Source organism: Postia placenta, assembly GCF_002117355.1.
Source record: "Postia placenta MAD-698-R-SB12 unplaced genomic scaffold POSPLAscaffold_1, whole genome shotgun sequence".
Classification (NCBI taxonomy): domain Eukaryota; kingdom Fungi; phylum Basidiomycota; class Agaricomycetes; order Polyporales; family Adustoporiaceae; genus Rhodonia; species Rhodonia placenta.
In genome coordinates, this window is record NW_020169832.1 from 1,539,054 (window position 1) to 1,564,875 (window position 25,822).

General features: G+C 52.9%; 11 protein-coding genes across 11 annotated transcripts; 6 read left to right on the forward strand and 5 right to left on the reverse strand.

The window, feature by feature from the left end:
• Positions 1 to 126: 126 nt before the first annotated feature.
• On the reverse strand, positions 127 to 1,412 carry POSPLADRAFT_1176068 (hypothetical protein; the record flags this gene model as incomplete). The annotated part of the gene is made up of 5 exons (XM_024488393.1): positions 127 to 295; positions 346 to 718; positions 772 to 867; positions 916 to 1,181; positions 1,247 to 1,412. 5 exons carry the CDS (start codon positions 1,410 to 1,412, stop codon positions 234 to 236), a joined length of 963 nt encoding a protein of 320 aa, XP_024344091.1. The 3' UTR covers positions 127 to 233.
• Positions 1,413 to 4,363: 2,951 nt separating this feature from the next.
• Positions 4,364 to 6,419, forward strand: POSPLADRAFT_1129114 (hypothetical protein; the record flags this gene model as incomplete). Its single annotated transcript, XM_024483811.1, has 8 exons — positions 4,364 to 4,781; positions 4,829 to 4,890; positions 4,959 to 5,357; positions 5,408 to 5,589; positions 5,638 to 5,752; positions 5,803 to 5,921; positions 5,976 to 6,186; positions 6,237 to 6,419. The coding sequence occupies 8 exons, from the start codon at positions 4,364 to 4,366 to the stop codon at positions 6,417 to 6,419; spliced, it is 1,689 nt and encodes a 562-aa protein (XP_024344092.1).
• Positions 6,420 to 6,534: 115 nt separating this feature from the next.
• On the reverse strand, positions 6,535 to 8,012 carry POSPLADRAFT_1127718 (hypothetical protein; the record flags this gene model as incomplete). The annotated part of the gene is given in 6 exon segments (XM_024483656.1): positions 6,535 to 6,711; positions 6,731 to 7,318; positions 7,367 to 7,474; positions 7,528 to 7,624; positions 7,678 to 7,722; positions 7,831 to 8,012. 6 exon segments carry the CDS (start codon positions 8,010 to 8,012, stop codon positions 6,535 to 6,537), a joined length of 1,197 nt encoding a protein of 398 aa, XP_024344093.1.
• A 1,184-nt stretch (positions 8,013 to 9,196) lies between these two features.
• Positions 9,197 to 10,985, forward strand: POSPLADRAFT_1042537 (glycoside hydrolase family 5 protein; the record flags this gene model as incomplete). Its single annotated transcript, XM_024478127.1, has 10 exons — positions 9,197 to 9,313; positions 9,386 to 9,413; positions 9,467 to 9,532; positions 9,649 to 9,770; positions 9,825 to 9,943; positions 10,001 to 10,215; positions 10,266 to 10,318; positions 10,377 to 10,486; positions 10,542 to 10,690; positions 10,945 to 10,985. The coding sequence occupies 10 exons, from the start codon at positions 9,197 to 9,199 to the stop codon at positions 10,983 to 10,985; spliced, it is 1,020 nt and encodes a 339-aa protein (XP_024344094.1).
• A 673-nt stretch (positions 10,986 to 11,658) lies between these two features.
• On the forward strand, positions 11,659 to 13,346 carry POSPLADRAFT_1164613 (glycoside hydrolase family 5 protein). Its single transcript, XM_024487838.1, has 11 exons — positions 11,659 to 11,781; positions 11,834 to 11,861; positions 11,910 to 11,975; positions 12,043 to 12,048; positions 12,100 to 12,224; positions 12,279 to 12,397; positions 12,453 to 12,670; positions 12,732 to 12,784; positions 12,842 to 12,948; positions 13,005 to 13,153; positions 13,207 to 13,346. Exons 1-11 carry the CDS (start codon positions 11,665 to 11,667, stop codon positions 13,224 to 13,226), a joined length of 1,008 nt encoding a protein of 335 aa, XP_024344095.1. The 5' UTR covers positions 11,659 to 11,664; the 3' UTR covers positions 13,227 to 13,346.
• Positions 13,347 to 13,933: 587 nt separating this feature from the next.
• Positions 13,934 to 15,720, reverse strand: POSPLADRAFT_1068430 (glycoside hydrolase family 5 protein). Its single transcript, XM_024482298.1, has 11 exons — positions 15,577 to 15,720; positions 15,493 to 15,520; positions 15,365 to 15,430; positions 15,306 to 15,311; positions 15,128 to 15,249; positions 14,955 to 15,073; positions 14,686 to 14,900; positions 14,583 to 14,635; positions 14,421 to 14,530; positions 14,216 to 14,364; positions 13,934 to 14,166 (listed from the first exon to the last, which is right to left on the reverse strand). Exons 1-11 carry the CDS (start codon positions 15,694 to 15,696, stop codon positions 14,147 to 14,149), a joined length of 1,008 nt encoding a protein of 335 aa, XP_024344096.1. The 5' UTR covers positions 15,697 to 15,720; the 3' UTR covers positions 13,934 to 14,146.
• Positions 15,721 to 16,921: 1,201 nt separating this feature from the next.
• Positions 16,922 to 17,997, forward strand: POSPLADRAFT_1128293 (hypothetical protein; the record flags this gene model as incomplete). Its single annotated transcript, XM_024483724.1, has 6 exons — positions 16,922 to 17,020; positions 17,085 to 17,193; positions 17,248 to 17,467; positions 17,521 to 17,799; positions 17,843 to 17,881; positions 17,922 to 17,997. Coding segments are annotated over 6 exons (822 nt in total), but the record flags the coding sequence as incomplete, so codon positions are not given.
• A 322-nt stretch (positions 17,998 to 18,319) lies between these two features.
• Positions 18,320 to 19,348, forward strand: POSPLADRAFT_1128270 (hypothetical protein; the record flags this gene model as incomplete). Its single annotated transcript, XM_024483721.1, has 2 exons — positions 18,320 to 18,713; positions 18,768 to 19,348. Coding segments are annotated over 2 exons (975 nt in total), but the record flags the coding sequence as incomplete, so codon positions are not given.
• A 756-nt stretch (positions 19,349 to 20,104) lies between these two features.
• On the forward strand, positions 20,105 to 21,267 carry POSPLADRAFT_1129419 (hypothetical protein; the record flags this gene model as incomplete). Its single annotated transcript, XM_024483841.1, has 7 exons — positions 20,105 to 20,201; positions 20,256 to 20,347; positions 20,399 to 20,578; positions 20,628 to 20,674; positions 20,726 to 20,880; positions 20,945 to 20,952; positions 21,019 to 21,267. Coding segments are annotated over 7 exons (828 nt in total), but the record flags the coding sequence as incomplete, so codon positions are not given.
• Positions 21,268 to 22,173: 906 nt separating this feature from the next.
• On the reverse strand, positions 22,174 to 23,744 carry POSPLADRAFT_1072284 (hypothetical protein). Its single transcript, XM_024482502.1, has 8 exons — positions 23,632 to 23,744; positions 23,429 to 23,547; positions 23,228 to 23,349; positions 23,056 to 23,168; positions 22,706 to 22,972; positions 22,461 to 22,595; positions 22,360 to 22,390; positions 22,174 to 22,301 (listed from the first exon to the last, which is right to left on the reverse strand). The coding sequence occupies exons 1-8, from the start codon at positions 23,695 to 23,697 to the stop codon at positions 22,276 to 22,278; spliced, it is 879 nt and encodes a 292-aa protein (XP_024344100.1). The 5' UTR covers positions 23,698 to 23,744; the 3' UTR covers positions 22,174 to 22,275.
• A 340-nt stretch (positions 23,745 to 24,084) lies between these two features.
• POSPLADRAFT_1130716 (hypothetical protein) lies at positions 24,085 to 25,162 on the reverse strand (the record flags this gene model as incomplete). Its single annotated transcript, XM_024483983.1, has 4 exons — positions 24,085 to 24,405; positions 24,464 to 24,536; positions 24,593 to 24,909; positions 24,983 to 25,162. Coding segments are annotated over 4 exons (891 nt in total), but the record flags the coding sequence as incomplete, so codon positions are not given.
• Positions 25,163 to 25,822: the final 660 nt, after the last annotated feature.

Genomic DNA, 25,822 nt, shown 5'->3' on the forward strand with positions numbered 1-25,822 from the left:
GAGTGTGGTTCGGTGCTAAAGCCGGGCGTGGCGCCAGTTCGATCGAGTTCGGCCTTCTCACGCATATACCCAGCGAGCTTCCGGTCAAAGCCAGATTGCTACTTGGCATCTTTATTTCATATTATTAACATCGCAATGATGACGCCGGCAACTCGTGTCAATCTACTCTATATACATGCACTACACATAGCATGTTTATGAAGGTTCAACTATAAATTGAAGAGGGAGTCGCTTCAAAGCAGCCGAGCGGATAGCAGCCACTCAAAACACTGTTGAGCGAGCTGTTCTCCGTGGTCTGCAGGCATTGGTCAGTGATCTCGTTATGGTTTAGTAATCAAAACACACTAATGCAGAATGAATGCGGAATATCCGCCTGACCGTGGACAATCTTCACAGAGCTCGAGCCCGCATCAAATGCTTTGAGAATGTCTTCCTTTTGTTGTCCTACCCAGCCATCACTCTTCGCAAAGTAAAAGTGCAGACGACGCGAGTATTCTTGGAGTAATGTCGCGTCCAGATCCCGTATAGTCACCATCTCTTCATGCGCCAGCGAAAGGCTTGCATAGACAGCCGAGCGTGCATGAAGCAAAGTGCGTAGGACCAGGACTTGAGTATGCGGCCAGTCCGGGAACAGCATGGCAAGCACACGAAGAGGGAGCGCCCGAGTCAGGACCGAGGCGTACGAGATCAATCTCGGAAGTGGTGACCGGAATACCCACTGGATTGCGTGTCAGCACGATCGAAGCGCAGACACGAGAGCGACTAGCGTACCGAGAGCGAGTGGCCGTTGGGCGTCTTTGCAATATGAGCGATTGTGGGGAACAGAAGAAACACAGAGGCGATGGTATCTGGCCTTGCTTTCATAACCTGAGTATCGTCAGGATGCATACAAGTTGCACGAAGGAAAGGGTCCACCTGGAGTGTTATCCATGCACCCACGCTGTGCCCGGCTACGGCAATGGCAGACTGTGGAAAGGCGGCTTTGATAGCATCGACCGCCTCTAGCGCACTCTCAACTTGTGCTGTCAGGCCAACACTGTAAGGGTCCTTGTAGGCGCCTCCGTGGGGGACCGCCGGAGAGTGGCCAAGGTGACCGTGCGCTAGGATGGACAGTCTTCCCCCGCTTTTCTCGTGCAGCGCAGCCAGAAAGGGAGTGTAAAATTCAACCAGCCCAGGGTTGCCTGCCTGAGAGGGCGCGATAAGCATTCTGAGATTGGCTATACACGTCCATTTGATACTGAATCACCTGGGATGAAGAGAAGGACGGCAGGAGGGATGTCGACGTGTGATGGCCACCAGAATGCGTGGGCCGACGCGTCTAGCTTGTCATGGGGAAACACGGCGTTTACGCATGGCTCGAGTACGACAACGTCTTGTTGGAAAGGCCGTAGAAATGGTGGAAGCGCAGACATGGTGATTGCGGGGAGACACATAGCGCTCGTGTGGAGACCTCACCCTAGCTCGTTATGGCAACTGTAATGGTGAACAGTCCCGCTGCACAGCGTTGGGAGTCAACTTGGGACTTCCAGCCAGCCAGCCTCCAGCCAAGTTATGTCCCGACAGCCCCCAAACTATCAGGCAGGCTCAACTCGTCCACGACGCCCTTCTGCTTCACAAAATGGCGCACCAACATCGGTTCCGCCTGTCAGGCCATTGCAGATCAACCGCAACCCTCAAAGACCGACCACGCCGAGCAGTGCCTCCGCTGCGTCTACTTCTCCTGTAACACCGAAAGGTCCCCCACGACCCATGAGATCTGGTCTGAGAGAGCGAAGGACGTCTGAGTACTCTGGTTCAGACCGAGCCTCTGTCGATTCGCGCGTTACTCGTGATTCGAGGACTTCGGGTGAACACACTGATGCGACGCGTGCTGATCCGCCCCTTCCTCAAAGAACACGTAACGATGCAGCAGGCTCGTCCAAGCAATCAAATGGACGATCGAAACTCGCACCCTCACCCTCACCCATCTCTCCAATGTCACCAGAGTCGGAGCTGTCGCCTACGTCCCTGGCTGCTATCGCAGCCTTCCAGTCGTTCGGCCGGAAGAGGGGGATGTCCAATGATAGCATGATGGACGATGAGTATGAAAGGCAAAAGGCGCGAGAGCTCGAGGAGCAGAAGGCTCGCCAGCAGAGATTACGGGACAGAGTGCCAGGGAGGAAGCCGACTGGAAAGACGAAGGCGGGGGATATTGATGGTGAGCATAGTGACATGTATAGGATGTCGTTGGGCAGGAGCCTCCCATGCAAGTTCTAATGAATTGCTCCAGCGGTCCTCGATGAGATCAAAGACGAATGGGCGATCGTTATTGATTCTGATGTGAGTCCTGAAATTACGTCGGTGCTGCCTGACGCGTATGAATGATGCCAGTTCAATCCTGTGGACCTAGCGCTACAATTGTTGGATGAATCCTCTCTTGGAAGGGATATAGATTCGTTCAAGCGCACGAAGGATAAGCTATCGAATGCACTGAAAGGGTCCGTGGATAGTACGTCGTATGACACGCTACACTGAACGCATTGAACCGAACATGCGGTTGCCGATGCAGAGTATTACCAGGCATTTGCTGGTGCGCTGCCTCATCATGCTGCTCTCTTGAATCATCTCGGTGTCGCGCAAGACCAAGTGCGAGAGGCCCGGACTGCTCTGCAAGAAGCCAAGGACACTCTAGGCAGCAAGCGTGCCGACCTCGTCCAGCTGTGGTCAAGAAGCCAAACAGTAGACGAGATGATACGGATCCTGGATCAGATGTATGTGTCTGTCGCGGTTCAAACATCTCCGCCAGTGTATAACAATTTCTTGTTCAGTGAACGGCTAAGAGCTGTGCCAGATGCATTGGAGAGCCTGATATCGGAGAAGCGTCTATTACAGGCTGCCGTTTTGCTTGTGCGCAGCCTGAAACTGATCAATAAGCAAGACATGCAGGATATTGGGGCTGTCGCGGATCTACGAGGCTACCTCAAATCTCAAGAAGTGGTATGCATCATCCAAACTTCCTGATAACTAAGATCTCAAGCCTTCGTCTTAGTCTCTGCGAGAAATACTGGTCGACGAGTTGCATGGTCATCTATACCTACGCTCCTTCTGGTGCGAATCTCGGTGGTCAGTTTATACACCCGGGCAACAAGCTTGTAAGCTCTGTATATTCTCGCTCGATGCTTCCGACTAACCTTGCAAAGTTCCTGCACTTGAGTCAGATGAGGAACCATTATCTGCCGAGCTAAAGGCGATGTCCAACACTCCGTTCGCCCCGACCTCACCGATCTCACGACCCACACGCCTAAGCCGGTTCCTTGACGACCTGGCTTTACGCGCCAACGACCCACCTTACGACATCAATGAACAGGATGCCCGCGATAACGCATCAGGAGGTTTGACGTCGTCCGCAAGCGCAAATCTTGGCATCCCTGCAGCACAATCATATGCGTCCATCTCTGGCAACAACTTTGCGACAAGTACAGCGTCCACTTTTCTCACAGGTTCTCTGCAGCCACCCCCCACGCGAAATCCGGAAGCCGACTCGTTCTCCTATATCGAGACACTACTCGAGTCACTTGCAGTACTCGGCAAGTTGGGCAACGCGCTAGATATAGTTGCCCAAAAGCTCCCCGGTGAGATCTATTCTCTCGTGGAGGCTACCCTCGACGAGGTCGAGGAGCGTGCCGAATTTGGGCGGCGAAACTCTGTACTCGCCTCTGTTGCACCTAGTGTTGGCACCGGTCGATTAGATGAAGTCATGTCGCTAACGGGCACGGGTGTTGCCCCCGGTGCCGTTGGTATACCTGGTGTCATACTCGCTCCTGGTACTGCGCCTGCCATTGGCGGTGGCCAAAGAGGTCCTCCGCTGAGGGCGACCTATCTGCGACTCACTGCCCTGGAGTCCTCGACGAAGTTCTCGGACCAAGAAACACTACGAGACTTCTTCTGGACATTATACTCCAAACTCGATGCCGTCACGCAGGGCTTGCGCGTAGTCTATGAAGTAGCAAATCGAATAGGCTCGGTGAGTGTCGCTCGCGCTCCGCCGGCGATTACAACCCGAATCCTTATTTTACTTTGTGACCACTCCAGAGACGAGATTTTAGGGACTCGTCAGGTGCAAAGCCCGGGTCACTATTTCCCTTGGCGGAGGTCTGGATGCCAGTACAAGCCGAGGTTAGGCCCTTCAACGTCCACGGTCGCGACATCATGCTGATGTCCCTATAGGTCCGCACATTGATTGGTGACTACGTCACCGATGAGGAGCAGGGTACTGTTTCTGGCCGCAATCCTATCTCGTCGATCAATGAGGTCCTTCGAGATGGTAGGTTCGGTCGGGATAAGACGAAGGTCAGTTGTGTGCGTTGGGTGGATCGTGGCCAAAATGCTAAATGATATCATCCAGTCTGTCTTCCGTTTCGCAGACACCGATGCTAAGACCACGGCGAAGGTTCTGAAGGAACACGAAGACCAACTCACACGCGTCTTGAAGGACACCGTCCCGGGACTGGTGCAAGGCTCTGCGGACAACGCTACACAGGCTACGCTTTCTGCAGTCGGCACTGACGATCGACTCACGGGAACGAGTCAACATCACAGAGTTTTAGTGCATCCTGACGCATTCCATGTCAGTGTTCTCTTCCAACCCACGCTGGCTTGGTTGGATCGCATAGCACAAGTGCTTCCATCTGGGTTAGAGGCTGCTCGAGCATCAAGCGTTGTGTTGGATGAATTTGTCCTCAATGTCTACCTACCTCAGCTAGAAGACAAAGTGTCACTAGTATTCCATCACACAGTGACGAGTAAGCCTTGCATCTTCCGCTGGTTGCTGTCGTTCACATCCGTATAGGTCCGGACGCATTCGAGCCAGATCCTGCCTCGACAAAGTTGTCGACCGAGCCTCTCGTCAAGGTGCGCGGTGGCTGTAACGCGGTATTCTGCCGAGACTGATTTGCCATGCTATACAGGCCAGTGTTCAGGTAATGGCATTAATCAACTCTCTATGTGCCATGTTGCGGACGACCCCCTTCCATCGCGAGAACTACTCGAGACTCATCCTAACTGTCATTGGCCAATTCTACCAACGATGCAGCGATAGGTTTTATGACCTAGTATCCATGAAGGACGACGCTGCTCCACAATCTGGGCCACGAGTGGCTGTGGCCGCGCAATGGGCTCAGAAAGCCGAGCTAGTGACGTGTCTTGCTGAATTGTTCGATGCTATCGGCAATCCGGATATGACTACGAAGAGGCTCCAGCTATGCCGTCAAGAGGCACACCTTGAGCAGAGTCTCCTCGGTGACCGCGCGATTGGCAAGAAGGAGTTGGTAGCCTCCGGTAGGAATCTGTCGGCTTTGGCGAGCTTATATCGCAGTGTGGTATGTATAGCATCTTTGCGAAAGGAAACGTGTAGCTGATCCGCAAGTAGACATGGTTCGCCTCCGAGCTCAATGCTCTGAAATCCGCCCCCGAGCACGCTTTGTCGCCGACAACACCACTGAGGCTGGAACCTGTCAGCGCAGTCACGCCATATACGCCGTACCTTCCTGCAATTGCACCGGTGCAAAATAACGAGCCGCTCAAGCTACCTTTGTCGTCAGCCATGGCAATGTGAGTGAACCTTCATGCAGCTTGCGGCTCTACTCACAATATCTGAAGGCGATTCCAAGCGCTGCACATGACATATGCGCAGCTTGCCGAGATGGTCCTATATAGCCTTCGTATCGATATCAGATGTCGTGCGATGCACCATCTTGACCTTGCACTACGACATGTAAGTACAGGTCCTGATGATGTGTTCTTCATTTCCTCACCTGCGTGCAGGGTGTCTATCGCATTGAACGCGATGTCAGTGAACCTGATCCCAATGTCATTGATCTCAACATGGAGCTCGGCCGATGCGATGATTGGGCGTCGTCCACACTTCCGGTGAAGGAGCGACAGTAAGGGCTCATCTTCTGGACGCTGGCCACGCACGTTCTGACGTCTCGGTATAGATTCATCTTCGAGGGACTCGGACATTTGTTGGAGCGCCTGCTCGTTTCGAACGCGAGATATATCCGCGCAGCAAACGCGTTCGGCATGAAGAAGATGATGCGCAACATGCTGGCACTGCAGCAGAACATCAAGACCATCACCAACGACGGCCACGACGCGCAATTTGAGCGTGCCAAGCGGTACTATTCGCTGTTCTCGCTGTCTCCTCAGGTATGCATGCTTGAGGTCACCCCTACGTGTTATCTCACGCAAGCATACAGAACATGCTTGATAGTATTCGCCAGAAGCAAGAATTCAGCTTCGACGAGTACAAGGCGATGCTCGATCTACAGTGCGGTGTCGACCCCAGCAGGAGCGAGGGTGGCGGCTCGCAAGCCTCAGATCGCAACTATAGCATGTATGTCATCGATCTGCATGGGCTCGAGCTGGAGAACTCGGCATAGGGAAACTAAACATTGTGCCCTCGCGCGCGTCTCTTCATCCGTTCCAAAACCTTTTCGTCGATATTTATACGTTTATACCTAGTTTGTCCTCATGTGTTTGTTGTACGCTCTGCTTTCATCCTCTCCAATCTCTCTGCTCGACGGTGTCTCGAAGCATTTCTCTGCGCATTTTCGTCCTCCTCAGCCGCTTGTAACCAGGCAATGTCAGCAGCATCGGCTTCTGGAAGATGATTCGGGGAATTTCGTAGATCATGATGACGGGCGTGACGTGAAAGGGATACTTGGAGCTTCCCTGGAGGTCCTTGAGCTACGGGGTGCTCTTTGGCTTGTGTCCGAGGATCTGAGTACACCAGAACGGGTGTGCGGCCCAGAAGACTGGCGAAACGGCGTCGTAAGAACCGAGGCCGAAGCGGTGAGGCTTGGAAAATATCTGTCCCAGATGTTCCGCCCGCCTGCGAAGGCGATGGTGCATTCGCCAGTGTCTCTATCTCTTCATAAACACCTTCGCCTTGTACGCCGCCAACACGTATGCCAGCGCGATGAAGTGCCCCCTTGTCTGTTAGATGTCGCGTTTCACCAGGAGAGTCCCTTTCTTCTAGGATCATCTGGAAGGGCGGATAAACCCTCTTGACCTGTTCCGTATAGAACCGCCAATATATATTGACCTCTCGGCGTTTGCTCAAAGGGCCTAAGAGACGTGCATCTTCAGAATTGAGGTCAGCTCTGGCAGGTAATGTCGGTGGTCGTCTGATCGCTGTATGACCGAGCGGCTTGTTCTTGTGGGATACCTTTGAAGTAAGGAGGGCGGTCAACTCCTTTGAGTAGACAGGCGGACGGGACTTTTCCACAGCGGGAATGATACGTTCCGGGGGTGGAATACTGGGATCAGTTAGTAACGGCTGTAACAAATATGAGGACGTGTGATTATCCGTGGAAACGCTCCGCACGTTTATGAGTTCCCACTTGAGCTTGCCTTTGCGTCCGTAGGCGAGGTCAAGGACGTGTTCAAACTTCTTTTCAATACCTTGATTCGCCAGCGTGATCTTGCGCAATTCCTGCACAGGTGAGTGTTAGTGAGCTATCATTCACTGGCGATATTTGGTTTTACTTTCTCGAATCGCTTGATCTTCCGGGCACGCAAGTCGGCCTTCTTCGTGTCGAGTATAGCGCGCACATCGTCGCTGGTTTTGAGTTTAAAGTACTCACTGTCGAGAATATTCGCATAATAGGAGACTTCCGAATGTGTAGGGCGACATACCGGAGATAGACGGTTGGTAGCAGGCGGATTTGGCGACGGAACGATCTATAGAGCGGAGTTATAGCAGAGCTATCATGTAGCATGCGGAGATGTCGAGGAGGAGGCCTAGTCAGCAGAAGACAGAGAGATGAGTCGAGCTTGTACTGCAAGTACTTGGTACACTGCTGATCGTAAATGTACCACTTTGCTTGCCCGCCAATCGGTCGCAGGCACATTTCTGCCGCTTTCTGCCGCCGATCGATCGGCGAGATCTCTCTCAAGCGCTCGTGTTCGTTTGGTCCAACAGCTTGCCTTGAAGCCCAGTCAAGTCCGACCAGGGAAATAATCGGCGTCATTAGGTGTAAGTTACTGCACAGACTGACGACAACGGCAAAAGAAAGAAAAAGTCTCAAGAATGGCCCTATGGGTTAGATGGAAAATGGTGGAGCGCCAGTTACAAGACGAAGACGCACTTGAAGCTTGAAGGGTGACTGAGGCTTCAAGCTTCAACACTGAAGTCGTGATCGGTGCAAGCATTTTGGGATTTGAGAAGGGGTGGTGCGGGAAAAGCAGTGAAGCGCAAACGAGCATGACATTTGCTCATTGGCATGCCAGGAACTCAACGCGGTATGCACAGAAACTTTGTCTCAATGTTCGCATTCTCTTCAGGTTGCTGTTTGCTGTCTTCGGCCCCATTCAGATGCCTCCGTCGACTCTGTCTCTCGCAACTTATTCCTCAGTGCGCGTCGTGGAATCCCTACTCTAGCTTCTCCTTAATGCCGCAATCTGATGAACACCGAGACACCAACATCCATTTGCAACAAGCTCTGCTACTCCACCGTCTCTGCTATCTACTTCGAGGTACGCCGATGTCCTCGTCTTCTGCACGAAGTCTGGCACTGATGCGCTGACTTAAAGTTACACTCTCCAGGAATAATATACAGAATGCACCTCACAAGCTCTTGCGTTTTCAAATCTCGCATTGCAACTGGCGCCACTTAAATATCCTCCTCGCACTGGACGAGCCCTTATGTCTCCCGGGCATTCCTCCCTCCTTTCACAAACAGGTCTACCAAGTCCGCGTCATCGACCTTCATTGTGCGCGAAGGATTCATACATACCGAGATGTCCCTAACAACACAAATTAGTCTTACGTTTGGACAGAGTCGGTTGATGTCCGTTTCCATGGTTTAAGGCTATGGAGTGCATAAGTGCAGCATGACAACGCATATCATTGATCATGACAAGTGTCATGCGACATCGTAAGTACCCGACAATGATGGCAGATATCATCAAGAAGCACTGCAGATCGTGAGATCCCCGAGTTGATAGTCTGAACGGTACGACTACTTACGTTTCACTTATGCCACTATATCTATCAGATTACATATGCCTTTTCCGACCCTCGTTCGTGTTCCCAACAACAAGGCTTGCAATTGTGCACGGGCTAATACAGCGCCGCGTCATTCGGTGGCGTACTATATATTAGACTTGGCACTCACAGGTTGTTCCCTATTCTCTACATTACTAGCCTCTGAGGATGAAATCTACGACGATCGCATCTGCCGCCATATTATATTTCTCCTTAATCCATTGCGTGGTCGCTCAGCTGCCACGCTTGGGCGGTGTCAATACTCCAGGATACGAATTCACTCTAGTGAGTTGTGCCGCTCCCATCTGCCAGTTGCATGTACATTGCTTTTTGACTCGTATGCCTATCGAAACGTAGTATGAAAACGGCACCTTTACCAACAACCGTAAGTCATCATCCCCAATTTAAACTATTATGAAATCTGATCCGCGACCTCAGCCCACACCCCTCCAGCAGCGCAGTTCCCTCATTTCTCTGCTGAGGGCGCCAACCTGTATCGTGTACGTGAGTATGATGTTCTTGTGCAACTTCTCTATGCTATGCTTGGCTCATATACCCTTGTGTAGCGTTTGGTGCGTCCATGATGTAGATACCATAGGAAGTCTCTCACACCTGCACAGCCTGGCAACAAATGACTCCCGTTCTTGGAGGCTCCATCAACACATCATTTCTGGCACAGTACAATGCGACTGTACAGGCTGCGCTAGATTCCAGCGCAGATGCCCACGTAATTATTGATTTGGTATGAGCACCTACAGGTAGATCGCCTTTATCCGTTTCATTGACCTCTGTACAGCACAACTATGCAAGGTGGAATGGCAAAATCATTGCCCAAGGTGGTCCTACCAACACCCAGTTTGCTTCCGTCTGGTCCCAGCTTTCAAAATTCTATGGAGCAAATGATCGTCTTATTTTGTAAGTTCGACGCAGTCTTCTACGTCTCGATGCACACTTACACTGTTATTGATGCAGCGGGATCATGAACGAACCACATGACCTGGACATTGCCGCCTGGGCCACCTCAGTGCAATACGTCGTCAATGATATACGTGCGGCAGGGGCTACAAACTACCTACTAATACCCGGCTCGAACTATACCTCCGCTCAATACTTCCCGACATATTCTGGGCCACATCTACTCAACCTCACAGACCCTCTTGGAGGCACTGGGCGACTCATCTTTGACGGTAAGGTCCCAAGCAGGAGCTTGTGTAAGGTTATTGATGTGGTCATACAGTGCACAAGTACCTCGACTCGGACAACAGCGGTACTCATCCCGATTGTGTCACGGTTCGTATCGGCTCTCCGTGGAATGTTTATCCAGACATTGATATACAATATCTTTCAGAACAACGTGGCCATTCTGGAGACTCTCGTACATTGGCTAGAGGCCAGTGGGAACCGTCAAGCCCTTTTGAGTGAGACAGGCGGGGGAAACACGGCCAGCTGCAAAACATTGTATGTCCCGCGATTAACATATGCGTCATGAAAGTTTTACGTTGGTATCTGTCAGTCTCGGACAAGAACTCGCCTATGTCAATTCGACATATCCTACTCTCGTCGGATATTCAATTTGGGCGGCAGGGGCGTTTGATTCATCTTATGTCTTGTCCGTGACACCCTTCCGGAATGAAACTGATCAGTCGCTTTGGACCAATGCTGGTAAGTGCGATATTGATGGCGCTTCATGAACTTTGCTGAAAGTTCGCGCTCGTTTGATAGTAAAACCGTATCTTCCCTGAGAAGATGACCGGTGGTCCTGTCATTTTGTGTGCGTATCACGAGTTTCAAGGCCGATATAATTGTCTCGTTTGCACGTGCCTGGCTCATATTGGCAATCACGGGGAAATATGCTGGGAGGCTCACAACAGTAGTCGCGTTTGTACGGCGATCTATATACCTGAAGCCCAACATAGACATCATGACCGTTGCCGTCCTTCGTGTGGTCATGCGGTGAGGACGCGGGCACATCCCTGAACAACGTTCTCGGAGGTAAAGAAAGCACGAGGGAACGTGCTGACGTGAGAAGGCAAGATTGACTTGTAATGAGCAATGAGAGACTGCAGCAACCGAAATGGAATGGAGATAATATCCAAACGCCGAGGATCCTCCAGGCGGAGCGATAGTCACGCGCATTCTCCGCCACAAATGCTGATCGATCGAGTTCTGCATGTTAGCACAGGGCCTCGTGCTTTCCGCTTCAGACTCCGGGCTTTCATTTTATTGAGCACGTTCTATGTCTATCAAACTGACAGTGCTTGAACATGTGCTGGATAATTCTCTGATCAGAATGTACGGCAAAGCTCCACCTCACATCTGGTCCAGGCAAAAAGTTACAGAGCTATGAGTAGTACGTGTCTCTTCAGCTGCTGTTTCGATCGACAGGATTATCAGCTTATTTTGTGATGAGCTGGATTCATACCGTTAATGACGCTGTTCACGCTCCTCAACTCAGTCTCGTCTGACACAGGTGACAGGGCAAGAAGTAGGTGCAGCACATGGTCGAGAATATCCCCGTAATTTGTCCGTTTCGTGGAACATTCTCTCTATACATTTAAATAGCCAACGGGTCCAATAATGAGGGTATATAAGGGCTCTGAGATTGACGTGCTCCAACGTCGTCGAGCAGTCCCGAGATGGTCTCTTCTAAAGCCGTCCTTGTGGTGCTTTCTACCGCCCTCGCTTCTTCGGGGGTGGGTGCTCAACTGATTCGTCTGGGTGGTGTGAACACGGCAGGCTACGACTTCACTGTGGTCAGTAGCCATCAGTATATACCTTTTTTCAACTGACACAACTCCTCCCTAGTACACCAATGGTAGTTTCACAAACAACGGTGAGTGGCATCTTAAATCTCGTTGGCTTTTTTAATTCATCTCAACAGCGGCTATCCCACCTGCCTGGGAATATGCCCATTTCTCTGGCGAGGGTGCCAATTTATATCGTGTTCGTGAGTACAGAATGCAGCATCACGGTATCTGCCGTGTAACATCTCGCTGATGGTACGCTTTCTGCAGCTTTTGGTATGTTGTCAGAATGATTCTGTGCTGCTTCCCGTGACACTTGTTCTTCAGCATGGCAGGAGATGACACCCGAGCTCGGGGGGCCCATAAATACGACTTTCCTTGAACAATATTACAATGTGACAGTCGCTGCTGCGCTTGCATCGAGTCCCACCGCTCATGTCATTGTTGACCTTGTGAGTGAATCTGTTTTAAGCAGCAGCAGCGATTTCTCAGAGAACGAATTACAGCACAACTACGCCAGGTGGAACGGTGAAATCATCTCTCAGGGTGGACCGACCAACGAGCAATACGGGTCGATCTGGTACCAGCTTGGCCAGGTCTACGGCAATAACGATCGTCTCCTTTTGTGAGTGTCTTATTTCATACGCTCCTTTGATACCACAGCTGACCGTCTGCGCCAGCGGCGTCATGAATGAGCCGCATGACCTTGACATACCTACTTGGGCTGAGTCGGTTCAGTATGTTGTGAACTCCATTCGTGCTTCAGGTGCCACGAACTACCTCCTGCTTCCTGGCTCCAACTACACCTCTGCCCAAACATTCCCCACTGGCGCTGGTCCATACTTGCTAAATGTCAAAGACCCCCTGTTCGGTACTCCTGAGCGACTCATCTTCGATGGTGGGTACCAAGAATACCAAGGACATGCTTAAAAGCTCAGCCCTGACATGTTCGCTTTCAGTCCACAAGTACCTCGACTATGACAACAGCGGTACGCACGCCGAGTGTGTCACAGTATGTCTTGTACCACATACGTCGCACGAGTGTTTCTGACATTGTGATAATTTCCAGAACAACACGGAGGTCTTGGAAACACTTGTTAGCTGGCTCCAGGAGTACGGCCGTCAGGCAGTCTTGAGCGAGACTGGCGGAGGCAACACCGCAAGCTGTGAGACTTAGTAAGTCAAGTCTATCGGAATGCAAAACCCAATATTAACAGAGCGCTCGGCGGCAGCCTCGGGGAGGAGCTCGCCTATGTCAAGTCAGCTTATCCGAGCCTTGTTGGTTTCTCGGTCTGGGCTGCCGGCGCATTCGCCACGGACTACATTCTGTCCATGACACCGTACGCAAACGGCACAGACCAGCCACTGTGGATCGATGCTGGTGTGTTGTTCTTTATATGTGTCGCTTTTAATAATCTAACTTCCCTGACACAGTGAGGCCGAACTTACCTTGAGCTACTACGGACCTACACCAAGAGGAGAATTACTGTTTGTAGGGTCACTAGTAGTCTGAATCTAAGTCTTGACTAGTTAAACATTCATCAATGGCGAAAAACCAACCTCGTCGAAACTTGAACCTCCATGGACATTTCACTTGTGCCCTTGCGAATTGCTAGTGGGGTTGAACGGCAATGGTTCCTACCTTGCATGCACGTGTTATTCGCCGACAAATATGTTGGCATACCCCCTTGTTACAGCTGTTTTTTAAACAAGGATGAGCACACTGAGCCTGGTCGAGAAGAGAAAGGCGAAGCCCCTTCTTAAGAAGCGTCGACTTCGGCTGCAAGCTTCGGTATTCTTAAGTTCAAGCTTCAAGGCCAGACTACTTTGAAAATCGATCTACGGGCTGAACGTCTAGTAGTAGTTGCTCTTGCCAATAGGCTTTCAGGATCACACGAACGTAAGCTGTCCGCTAGTAGAGGCTGTGTCTGCAGATCACAGGCAAAAGAATCAGACCAATCTAAACACTTCAAGCCCTTAGTTCTCATTGTAGCATATAGTCTGTTCGTGCCATATGATGTACAAATGTCACTGACCGCCCGGTTATCAGGCTTTCAAGCTTGAGTAGGATTCGGATCTTGAGCGTAACCGCCGTCTTGTCCACAGTGATCTTCGTTGATCGAGCTCAGGAGCCTCTCCTTGCGATTGTCACTCCACGAAATGAACGATAGTCGACTACGTTTCAGTCCGTACAACTGTTGTTACACGACACCACATGCAGATGTCTATCGCCAGAGAAAGCCGGGTAAGATTCGAGAAACAGCGATACCAGTTATATCATCCTCCAGTCAGCATTGCTCTTGTCTCCGATACCAACGCGAGAATATATCCTACTAATATTCACCATCGCTGACGCGAATTTGTCGGAAGAGCCTCACGGCAGGTAGGGGCGCACTGCAACGGGATGAGACACAGTTATCGTGTCCAATACGCTACCACTTACCAGCTTCGGTCCAGAGAGTCTCGTCGGTGCCATTGGAGTAGGGCGTCACAGAGAGCACGTAGCTGGTGTCGAAGGCACCGGCAGCCCAGACAGAGAAACCAACAAGGTTGGGGTAGGCTGATTGCACGTATGCGAGCTCCTCCGCGAGGCTACGTTTTAGCATAAGCGGCTGAGTACATGTCTTCAGTTTGGTACAGAAACTTACTAGGTGTAGCAACTCGAGGTTTCTCCTCCGCCGGTCTCACTCAGGATTGCCTGACGGTTGCCGTTCTCTTGGAGGAAGCTAACCAGTGTCTCGAGAACTTCAGTGTTGTTCTGCTCACTCCATTAAGTAATCCTCCATAGCCACATTCCTCAAGTCACTTACCGTGACGCAGGTAGAGTGAGTACCACTGTTGTCCGAGTCGAGGTACTTGTGAACTGCGACATTCTGAGTGCATACTCTATGCCATGCAGACTCAATCACTCACCATCGAAGAGGAGCTTGTCAGTGCCGCCGAGAGGGTCGGTAACGTCGACCAAGTAAGGGCCAGCCTCGGTCGGGAACGTCTGAGCCGACGAATAGGTTGAACCCGGGAGCAGGAGGTAGTTCGTGGAGCCAGCCGAGCGGACTGCATTCACGACGTACTGGACACTAGCCACCCATTCAGTGACGTTGAGATCATGGGGTTCGTTCATGATACCGCTGCAAACACATATGAGTATCTCAGGGAGAAGCAAGGAACCTCTGCAGACATACAAAATGATCCTATCGTTTGAACCATACTCGTCGGCGAGCTGAGTCCAGATAGAGGCAAATTGAGCATTAGTCGGACCACCTTGACCGACGATGTCGCCGTTCCACCTGGCGTAATTGTGCTTATAGTCCATTGATGTCAATGCGCAACGATGCCAGCACTCCAATTCACTCACCAAGTCAACAATGACATATACATCAGAGTTGGAGGACAATGCGGCCTGAACGGTTGTGTCGTACTCCTCGAAGAACGACGAGTTGATAGTGCCTCCCAGAGTGGGAGTCATCAATTGCCAGGCTGCATTTCTGATTAAGCGCATAATCACGGTGTACGCATCCTGAATCTCAACGTACCAAACGCTATGTCGATAGTCAGACAAAACAGATATGCGCGAAAAACAGACGATACTCACGTATGCGGTAGAGGTTCGCACCCTCCCCTGAGAAATGGGTGTATTGAGAGACCGGAGGTGCGTCACCTATATCAATCCAAGTATTGTTATAGACGTGCGTTCTAACCAGAATATTGGAGTGTACTGACCAGTCCCGGAGAAGTCTCCGCTAGTGTCCTGCAAACAGTGGCTCGCACATTGGTGAACACTGAGTGTAAATCAAGAGCACTCACGACACTGAAATCCCAGCCAGCAGTGTTGACACCACCCAGACGAGTAGAGAATTGGCCTCTCGCCCCTTGCGGGGCAATAGCGACGGTAACAGCTGCAAGAATCGCGAGAGCGAACCTCATCTTGACTGGTGGTCAACAACGTAGTTCCAGAGGATGGGGATCTATGCTGCGCTGAGAGCCGTTATATACTCCGGTAGCCATTGAAACAGTGACACCGGTAACCAGAGAAGGGAACATGCGCATTGCGGGAGCCCAGGTAACGGACAAATTACGGAGATACATCACCTGGGAGTATTCCCAGAACGACTCAAAGCATCATGACATGTGAGGCAATGAGAGGACTCACACAGCCCCAACCGCGGTGGCTGTAGAGGTCCAAAGTAAGGGAGGCTCTATGTTGTTCCTGGTACCTGACATTAATAGACAGCCCATGCGAACGCGTCATGTCTGAATTCCGGAATAAGCTCCGCTGTGCTCGTGAGAGAGTCCACGTCGTCAATGCAAACCTGCCATTCGCAGGATGATCAAGGAGTCTCCGCATCGCTTTCTGATCACATCCGAGTCCTCAGCTCGCGAAGGACGGACCAGCCAATCAAATTGGCGAATCATGCAAGCGTGACATGCTGTGAGCCAGAATCTGCGAACGCTTGCGACGAGCAGTTGCTTATTTGTCGCTGTTCGAGGAAGGGAGATGAGATCCTGGTCGCTGATTTTTGGTCGCTCAAATGTCGCTTGTTTTCCAGCGAGTGACCTAGTGCGCAATCGACGCAACCGGAACATCGAAACGCTCATCTTGACTCTTGTAACAATTGTACGAACAACAGGCCAGTCATAGAGTACCATATGCAGATCAAACAACGACAAACAGCACCTATACCTCATTACCGATGTGAACCCGTGGTCCAGGTCGCGTCTTATGCCTAGTATTCATTGTGCGTGAGACACTGGCTGCTTTCAAGTTTATATGCGGCCGTTATGTACGGATGGACCGTCTTGCAGTCAACCTTGTGTCGATAAATGTGATATGCTATCGAAACATGGCATAAATAGTACAGAACCAGGAAAAAGCTTTATAAGTTGAGTCGCAAGAACAGCGGAGTGTTTGAACACGCACTGATCACGATCGTAACGGTGTCACGCGGCGGTCGCCTTTTTTGGAAGCACATGATCGGGCCGATCTTGCTCACTCAGACACAGATCTCCCCCGGCAGATTCGCTTTCTACTACAGTTAGCTCTCAATCCGATTTTACCCCCCAATTTCCAGGTCTTTGAATAGGGATTTATGGTCCGTAACGCGCACATATACTCTTGAGTTCTCGCCTTGGATTGCTAAAACTGCTATAGGCACCCCCGAAGGGTAGAAACCCGAATCCCAGCGGGCTCGGGCGTGCGATCATCAATAGGAAAGTCAAGGATGCTCATAAGGCCCGGGAGTCAGGCCTCGTAAGTCTGCGTTGTTGAGTTACTGAATGGGAAGGTATGCTGACACCCTGGCCATGTTACTTAGTATACGACCGATCTCGACCCCACCAACCGTCTGCAGTCGATAACGCAGGAGCGCGATCTGGACGAGTTTCTTAACACTGCGCAACTCGCAGGAACCCAATTCACAGCAGGTGAGAATCCTGTGACACGGAATACATAGTCCGAACTCATATGTTCGAATACAGAACGTCGCAATGTCAAAATTATCAATGCCCCTACCGGTTCTCAGCACAACCCATATCTCTTGTCAGAGGAGGAGGAGCGGAGTACCATACAAAAACAGCACGAGAACAAGCAGCGCCTTCGTGTGCCAAGGAGGCCGCCATGGACAAAAGGCATGTCAGCAGCGCAGCTAGATCGGCAAGAGAAGGATGCTTTCTTAGAATGGAGGAGGGGGCTTGCAGAGTACGCCCACTTTGGCCGAAACTGGGACCCTCACACGCTCATTTGGCTTCCAGACTTCAGGAGCGGGATAGATTCCTACTGACGCCGTTCGAGCGCAATCTAGAAGTATGGCGACAACTATGGCGTGTCCTCGAACGGTCCCACCTGATCGTTCAAATCGTTGACGCGCGGAACCCGCTTCGTTTCCGATGTGAAGACCTGGAGTCATATGTACAGGACGTCGAAGGCGCAGAAGGAGAGCAAGGCACGGGGAAAAAGAAAAGGCGCAGCTTATTGCTAATCAACAAGGCGGATCTCTTGACGGCGAAACAGAGGCGAGAATTTACTGAAAAGTGTGGTTTGAGCGGATTGGTCAACTTATTGCTTACTCTACAGGCGTTTATGGGCGGATTACTTCGACGCGCAAGGCGTACGGTATGCTTTCTTCTCTGCGGCCAATGCTGCTGCTCTGCAGCAAGCTCAGAGAGAGGCTATCGCTGCTACCCTGGACGTCCCATCGTCCGGAGAGGAGGGGAGCGAGCGACACATGACAGAAGGAGATGAGCAGGGAAGCTCGCAGAACAACCATTCGTCCAGCAGTCCCACCGCGACCGACGAGACCGATTCTGACAGTTTTTCGGAGGGTCTGGCTGAGTCCACGTCGGACGAAGAAACCGACGACGAGGACTTTTATCAAGTTATCGAAGAAGATTCACCAGATGCACAGGACCCGAGGGTTAAAGTTTTGTCGGTGTTAGAGCTCGAGGACTTATTCGTGCAATCTGCACCTGACCTGACCGGTAAGTAGACAGACAACTTGAGGAATGTTTTCTCATCATCGCTGTAGTGTTCACCGACTCCTCTGGAAATCACCCTTCTAAATTGGTCATCGGACTTGTGGGCTACCCGAACGTCGGGAAGTCGAGTACGATTAATGCCCTCTTAGGCGAAAAGAAGGTCAGCGTATCGTCAACGCCTGGGAAGACGAAGCATTTCCAGACGATCAACCTCTCCTCTACCCTGATGCTGTGCGATTGCCCCGGTCTCGTCTTCCCCCAATTTACGACTACTCGGGCGGATCTTGTATGCGACGGAGTGCTTCCTATTGATCAACTGAGGGAGCATACAGGACCCGTCGCCTTAGTTGTGAAGAGAATCCCCAAAGAAGTTCTCGACGCGATCTACGGTCTCAATATCAAGGTCAAGGGGGAAGAAGAAGGCGGAAACGGAACGATCACACCTGAGGATTTCCTTGTGGCATACGCCAGTAAGTAGTCGCATGTGGAGACATTCGTTTTATTCCTTGCTCATCTTTCCACAGTTGCGAGGGGCTTTATGCGATCTGGTCAAGGCAATCCGGACGAAGCTCGCGCCGCTAGATTCATTCTCAAAGATTACGTGAATGCGAAGCTTCTGTTCTGCCATTCACCCCCCGGTGTATCGGAGGATATGTTCAACGAACAGACGCGCGAACTGTCTCTCAAGCGCGCTTTGGGCAAGAAACGTGCACCTACCACCCGTGTGGTCAAAGGGGCCGATACATTCGTTGCCCAGAATGGGCCCTCGGCAACATTTGGACAGGGCGCCGACTCAGATTCAGCCCCAAATGACCTGGGCTTGGGTCCAAAGTCTCGTAACATCGACCAAGAGTTCTTCGCTACCAGTTCCTCCGTCTCGACCAGACCCCGGGTGCAGGGTTCAGCACGGCATGGTCATGAGGTCTCACGGATGCAATTATATCCACATCAGAATGCTGTTGCTGACGATGGCACTGCATTGACCGGGAGGAGAGCTAGAGTCGCGGCCGTGCTCACGGCCGCGGGCGGCGAGATTGGGCCCGGGAAGAAAACTCACAAAAAACCGAAGAGGGCGAAGCAGCGAAGTGGGAGGGGTTATGACTGACTGTTGAACTGGTGTATCATCTATGTCTTGTGTAGCCTTAGTCTAGCATTGGATGTATGACACTCACAGATAGCTGGTGCAAGCATCGTCGCAGGATCGACATGGGGGCGCACGTGATGAACATTTAAGGTCGCGTCGCGGCGCGTCCGGTCTTCAGCCACAAACAAGCCCTCGCTTGTGACCGGACTCCCACTCGCGCGCATTCACTAAGCTACATTCCTCTCGGAGCCTTAGGCTTTTTCATACTCTACAATGCCCTCCAAAATGCGATCATTACCCGCACACAGTGAGGACGATTTGGGCTGGGCATCCACGATACCTCCGGCAGCTGAATGGACCGAATCATCGACTACATGCGCCAAACTAGTGACGGTCACCAAGACGGGCCACCGGGAAGGTACATATATTAGTCTGTAAAATCTGTGAAAACTATTATCTGATGTGTCTGGAAGCTTTACTACTAAGCATAGACCGACCAATCACCATCGGCAGACACCCATCCTGGTTCGCGTCTCATCACTCCTGCGCATATAGTCAGCCTAATCTTTATGCAAGCTCATACGTGGTGCCAGATATAGTTGTTTCAAGCCTTCACTGTAAACTATATGCGTGAGTTTTCGCCATGCTTCGCGAAGCAGCGCTCCCATCTGACTCCACCGTAAAGCGTCCGTCCGAGCAACGGTGGAGTTCTAGTGTCGTGCGAGGTGAAATCTATCCAATTATGGCAACCGTTGTATTCACAAGTGTGCCTAGGACTTCTCAACCAACGGTCTCATCCTCAACGGGCACAAAATCCGGAAATCTTCCGTTCTGCTCATGGATGGAGACGTCATTCAGATTCCTCACTCACAAAGTATGTCTAGCATCAAACCTACAAATACGTTTTCTGACATTTGGGATGTCATAGAATTCGAGTGTCTTCATGTACAGAAGCAGCCAGAGCGGAAGGCGAATATTTTTGACCCGACACCACCGAGAATACCATCGCTCAAGACAAAGGTTGGCAGACTGGCTACATTTTGTGTACAGTTGTTCTGACACATCTACCAGCGAATCGGCCGCTACCTCGTGACATCCCATTGCCTCGGAACTGGGAGCTTTGCTACTGTCCATCTTGCAATAGATACAATCGCATATAGACAAGTCGCATGCAAAACTATCAAACGGAAAAGCCACGACAAGATCGAGAAAGTGATGAAGGAGGTTGATATCCTCATCGCATTGGATCATGTGTGTAGGCTCTCTCGTCCGCTGCTCTCTCCAACTGAACCCAGTGAAGCCCAATATCAACAGAGTATGGGCCGCTCGGCACGATGACACTTTCCTGTGCGTATGCACAGATTTCCAGCTGTGTTGATCACTGACCGCCTATCACAGCCATATATTCCTAGAGCTTTGTACCGGCGGAGACCTGTTTGCCTACATTGTCGGCCATCAAGACTCTCGGCTGTGTGAAGGAGAAACTAAGTATATAATGTATCAGCTACTGAAGGGGCTGAAGTATCTGCATGATAGACTGATCTCTCATCGCGGTAAGTCAGCATTCAATTACACGCTCTTCTCACAACATCATCCGGTGAGGACCCTGGATTATAGACCTCAAGGTGCATATATTTTTGCAACTAATCTCTGTTTCCGACGCTGATTTTCTCGATTGGCAATATGCGAAGCCGGAGAATATACTTCTCCATACTCCGGGACCCTACCCTCGGATCCAGATCGCTGACTTTGGTCTCGCTCGACCAAAAGCCTACCAGGAAACATTCAACGTTTGCGGGACCGTCTCATACCTTCCGCCGGAGGGTATTTTGGCTCTAGACCACAAGCACCTGGGTTATGTCGGCATGCCTGCTGACTGCTGGAGCGCGGGAGTGATCATGTACATCATGCTCGCGTATGTATATCTATGGCTGATATAATGACAGCTGCTGACGCGTCGCGTAATCCAGCGGCGGCCATCCGTTTGACTATGACAAACAGGAAGGCGAATCGGCTTGGTACTCATACTGCCCGTCCGAGGGGCTCGATAATGCGTCGCAGGCCTCAGTACCATCGCAATGCTCGGTGCAAAGTGACCGTATCGTGAAGAAGAGGATTGTCCACGGCGAACCAGAGTTCCCACCACAAATTTGGAGCTCAATACCTCACGGTGCGCACACCGTTGTCATATTCCATTCACGCACGCCATTCCCTATATCTAATGTTATGATTATGGGGCCGGCGCGCGATATGCATACTAAATTTTACTATACCAGCTCAAGATCTATGCAACAGCTTGCTCCTCTATGATCCATTTGATCGGGCGACAGTCTATGCGGCACTCAAGAGCGACTGGCTTGTTTGCGAACTCCCAGATTTGGACAAAGCGTACCGCGAACGGATTAGCTCCAATTGAAGACCTCTAATGATGTCTAACCTGAAACCCCGACGCTATTTCCACAAGAGGATGAGCGCATACAAGTTTCTGGAGCTTCCGTTGTGCCTGTGCCGCTATCTGATACATTACCTCGTTCTCTCAATGTCGTCTTACGCTCTTCTCGGTCGGCTTTTCACTGTTTTCCCAGCATTGTCAGCATCTCGGCAAGTTTCCGCTCTTCTAATATGTCGGATTCCTCACACTGGCTCGATGTGCTATCGATCATGCTGTCGTTCCCTGTATGACAGGACAATTCATGTACTATTGGAATGGAAGGTCTTGCAGTCCGTTTGAACATCGCACGCATACAAACGTCGACACCGCGCGCGCCTTGTAGACCCAGATGGCAGGTTTACACATGCCGCTCACAGTTTACTGGAGCGACAGCTTCACAATACAATCGCATAATACATCAGTATGACTGTTTCACATATTTCATTCTTACGATACACACTTCTCCCGTTCTTCCACTGTATCGTCACCTCTCGGCTTCCCTCGTCACAGTGCGGCTTTACGCCTTAAGAAAGTTGGCATGGACTATTGAGTTCCAAGTCAGCACCTCAAAAGCCCACTGCGAGCGCGAGCGCCAACTCACAGTGAATATGGTCGGCGCCGAATGTCGAAATCTGCGGGAAAAGAAGGCGGCGGTGAGGAGGGATCACCGAGCATACGCCGCCGAGGGTCAGCTGCACTCACGAAATAGTAGCTGTGGTCGTAGCCCTCCTGGCTCCGCACGCGGACCTGCACCTCGTCGTAGCCAGCGTCCCGAGCCGCCTTGAGGAAGTTCTCCGGAAGAAGCTGGCCCTGTTTGTAGAAGTTGTCCCCGGTGCCCTGGCGCATGCTCGCGTCAGCCAGGTCACACGTGCGCCCGTATACCCGCAAGGCAGGCAGGCAAAAGGGGAAGAAGGGAGGAAGGAGGGGGAGGGGGAAGGCTAACGCACGTAGTCGACGAGAACGTGCAGCGGCTCCCCGCCCGTCCTGGCGATGAGCTCCGTCGCGTCGTACTTGTCCTTTGCCTCCTCGACGCCGCCCTGGAGGTACCCGCCGAACGCCTTCTGGCCCCACGGGCACTGCGTCGGGTTCGAGATGGGCGAGAACGCGGACGCGGAGCGGTACTGCTTCGTGCCGCTCAGCACGGAGCTGAGGTACAGCGTGAGCGCGCCGTGCCCGCCCATGGAGTGCCCGAAGATCGACTGGCGGGTGAAGTCCTGTACGGGCAAGCAGGACAAGATAGGGTCAGCGCCTCAGGCTCGCGCTCGCACGCACGCAGGACAGGGAAACGCATGCTCACGATGGGGAGGCCCGCCGCCTGGATGACCTCGGGCAGCTCGAGCGTGACGTGCGTGAGCATGTTGTAGTGCCTCGCGTACTTCGGGTTCGTCGCGTTCACGTAGAACCCCGCGCCTGTGCAGGGAGACGAAGGGTGAGCGATGCGGCGCCCGTCCGCCGGTTGCACGACGCACCTGTGCCAAAGTCCCAGTCGTCGTCCTCGCCCGCGACGCCCGCGCCCCGCGGGGACGTGTCGGGGAACACGAGCGCGATGCCCTCCTGCGCCGCCGGGCCCATGAAGCCGCCCTTCTGCGCGCTGCACCATATTCACATATCGGCCGCGCCGTCAGCGGTGCGGATCACGGTGGGATGATGGCGCATGCGCGCGGACGCACCCGTTGTCCTCCGTGCAGGTGAGCCCGGAGAGGTAGAACAGCACGGGCACCTTCCCGCCTGCGGCGTTCGCGGGCAGGAACAGGTTGAAGTTGGCGTCGAGGCCGCCGAGCGCTGCCGACTGCGACGTGACCCCCGCCGTTCAGCTTCAGATGCGTGTGCCTCACACAAACGATATCCCCGGTGCCCCGGAGTACGGACATACCTTGAACTTGTACTTGGTCAGCTCGCCGCCGAACGCCTTGTTAGAGGAGAGTTTCTCGAGGCTCATTGTGGCTGTATGTCAGTTCCCAGCGCAGGGTGGATACTACGGTACAGGGGAGAGGGCAGGACGGGAGCCGCGACGCGGAGGTCCCATAGATGACATCGATGCGGTGACTTCATGGGCGATCCTTTTCCTCCGCGCGCATGATCACCCGATCACTCATCTGATCACTCCTCCCGGCGCTCCCTCAGCCCTCAGGCGGCGGCGAGTCCCAGACTCCCAAGTTGCCAACAGATTTCCATAGTAATGTGCATTACGGGCATCATTATAGCGAGTGTACGATACAGCGAAAACGCATGCAGGATGGGGGGTATGATGACTACGACCATGCAGAACCGGGAGAAAATGCAGCGTCAGATATCACGAACCACACACGCCTCACACTCACGATTACTAGTGTCTCCGCCCACGTTCCTCCGACTCCCCACGTTTGCTCATGAACGACCCCCCCTTGTCCAGGCTGTCCGCCATCGCCGCGCGCTCGCCCTCCCGCCTCGTCTCCGCGCGCTCCCCGCTGCTCCCTGCGGCGTCGCCGGGAGCGTGCTCCTGCCCCTCCACGACACGCGCCAGGTGGTCCGCGATGCCCAGGTAGAACGTCACAGGCTTGAACTTGACCTCGCGGCCCATGATCTCCGCCCACTTGTACCGCGCGGTGTTCACCCACCCAATGAGCTCGAGGTGGTTCACGCCCTCCAGCGTCCCCAGGTATGTGCCCTGCGCGGGCGCCGTGAGCATTACGACAGACCGGAAGATCAAGTGTGCGATAGCGTACCCATTTCGCAGACTTGAGCGAGACGAGTCCGTCGTTGGGCCCTTCCTTTTCCATGACCACCGAGTGCGGCCACCTGCATCCCGCCAACAGATCAGCATCCTCTCTCCCGAAACGCAACCCGGCACTCACTTCCACGTATCTATCAGTCCCGGGTCATACACCGCGCCCCAGCTGAAGTACCGCACGCCCTCGACGTCCGGTGTCTGCTCGTTAAACCGGCGCATGTTCTCGACCGTCAGGAACTCGAATGCCTTCCCGTCCCCGCCGCCGTTCGGCAGCAGGTCAAGCAACGACAGCACAGACGGCATGCGTGCAGGCCCGACCGTCGACAGAAAGTGGTCCGCGAACGACGAGCCGCGATGCGGCGTTGAAATCGTCGTCACGGACAACACGCGGAACGGGCGGTCCGTCAGGTGTGTGGTCAGCCAGCGGCAGTCCAGTCCGCCCTAAGTAGGCTGTGAGCGTCTCTGCCGTACGAAACACACTGAAGAAAATCGGGGGGAAAGGGCAGAAACGTACCATACTGTGTCCTAGAGCACGTTGCCTGCGGTCCGCATGAGCACGCCAATGCGGAGAAGCGCGGGGGTGCTTACCGATGAGATGCACGCTGCGCCCGGGGTAGACCTCGCTGATCTTGTCGAGGAGCACCTTGGCGCGGTCAATGGGTGTGCTTGTCGCGGGCACACGCGTCATGAGAACCTGCGCAAGCTGAGCGGGTCTTAATAACGCCAAAGCGGGCTAAAGGCGTACCTCGATGCCGTTCGCTTCAAAAGCCTCCCTGATACCGCGCCAGTGCGTGACCTGCAGAGACGCGATGGAGGGCCCGAGGGTGACGGTGTCGAACCCGAGGAGGCCGTGGCAGAACACGATGGGGTTCTTCGGGGAATAGTCTATTCATGCAATCGTGTGAGGGAGGCGTGCGCCGGCTGGACGCGTATTGCATACGCACATTTCTTCCGGATGTGTTCTCGCTCGGCCTGCGCGCTCTCCTGCTTGTCCTCGTCCCCCAGGAGCGGGTGCACATTCTCCTTGTCGCGCCCGTCCTCCGCGCCGAACCAGCCGCGTATGGAGAGCGGGAGCGCGGGGAGCTTGAGCGATTGCGGGGCGGTCGTGTGTATGCTGCGCCCACGCTCGTGTATTGACCGCAGAGTGTCGAGCGAGGAGCGAGAGGGAGACAGGGAGACGGAGGGCGGTGAGCGATTATTGAGGTGGGCGGGCGCGGGCGAGTGAGGAATCGCGACAGGGTTAGGGGTGGGGCTGTATAGCAGGTCGAGGTCGGGGTTGGGCTCGGGTTCGGGCGCCCAGGGATCCTGGTATGACGCGGGGTTCTGGTAGAACGAGGAGGTCGGCGGGGAGAGG

What these genes read in the sequence shown, in the direction of transcription:
- POSPLADRAFT_1072284 (XM_024482502.1), bottom strand. Translation starts at nt 23,697, where the DNA reads ATGAGCCTCGAGAAACTCTCCTCTAACAAGGCGTTCGGCGGCGAGCTG. An exon ending in CGACTGGGACTTTGGCACAG is followed by an intron (nt 23,169 to 23,227) that starts GTGCGTCGTGCA and finishes CTCCCTGCACAG; the next exon opens with GCGCGGGGTTCTACGTGAAC. An exon ending in CGGCGCCGACCATATTCACT is followed by an intron (nt 22,302 to 22,359) that starts GTGAGTTGGCGC and finishes GGAACTCAATAG; the next exon opens with TCCATGCCAACTTTCTTAAG.
- POSPLADRAFT_1068430 (XM_024482298.1), bottom strand. Translation starts at nt 15,696, where the DNA reads ATGAGGTTCGCTCTCGCGATTCTTGCAGCTGTTACCGTCGCTATTGCC. An exon ending in TCAAACGATAGGATCATTTT is followed by an intron (nt 14,901 to 14,954) that starts GTATGTCTGCAG and finishes ATGTGTTTGCAG; the next exon opens with CGGTATCATGAACGAACCCC. An exon ending in ACCTCGAGTTGCTACACCTA is followed by an intron (nt 14,365 to 14,420) that starts GTAAGTTTCTGT and finishes GCTAAAACGTAG; the next exon opens with CCTCGCGGAGGAGCTCGCAT.
- POSPLADRAFT_1164613 (XM_024487838.1), top strand. Translation starts at nt 11,665, where the DNA reads ATGGTCTCTTCTAAAGCCGTCCTTGTGGTGCTTTCTACCGCCCTCGCT. An exon ending in CAGGCTACGACTTCACTGTG is followed by an intron (nt 11,782 to 11,833) that starts GTCAGTAGCCAT and finishes ACTCCTCCCTAG; the next exon opens with TACACCAATGGTAGTTTCAC. An exon ending in CGCACGCCGAGTGTGTCACA is followed by an intron (nt 12,785 to 12,841) that starts GTATGTCTTGTA and finishes GATAATTTCCAG; the next exon opens with AACAACACGGAGGTCTTGGA.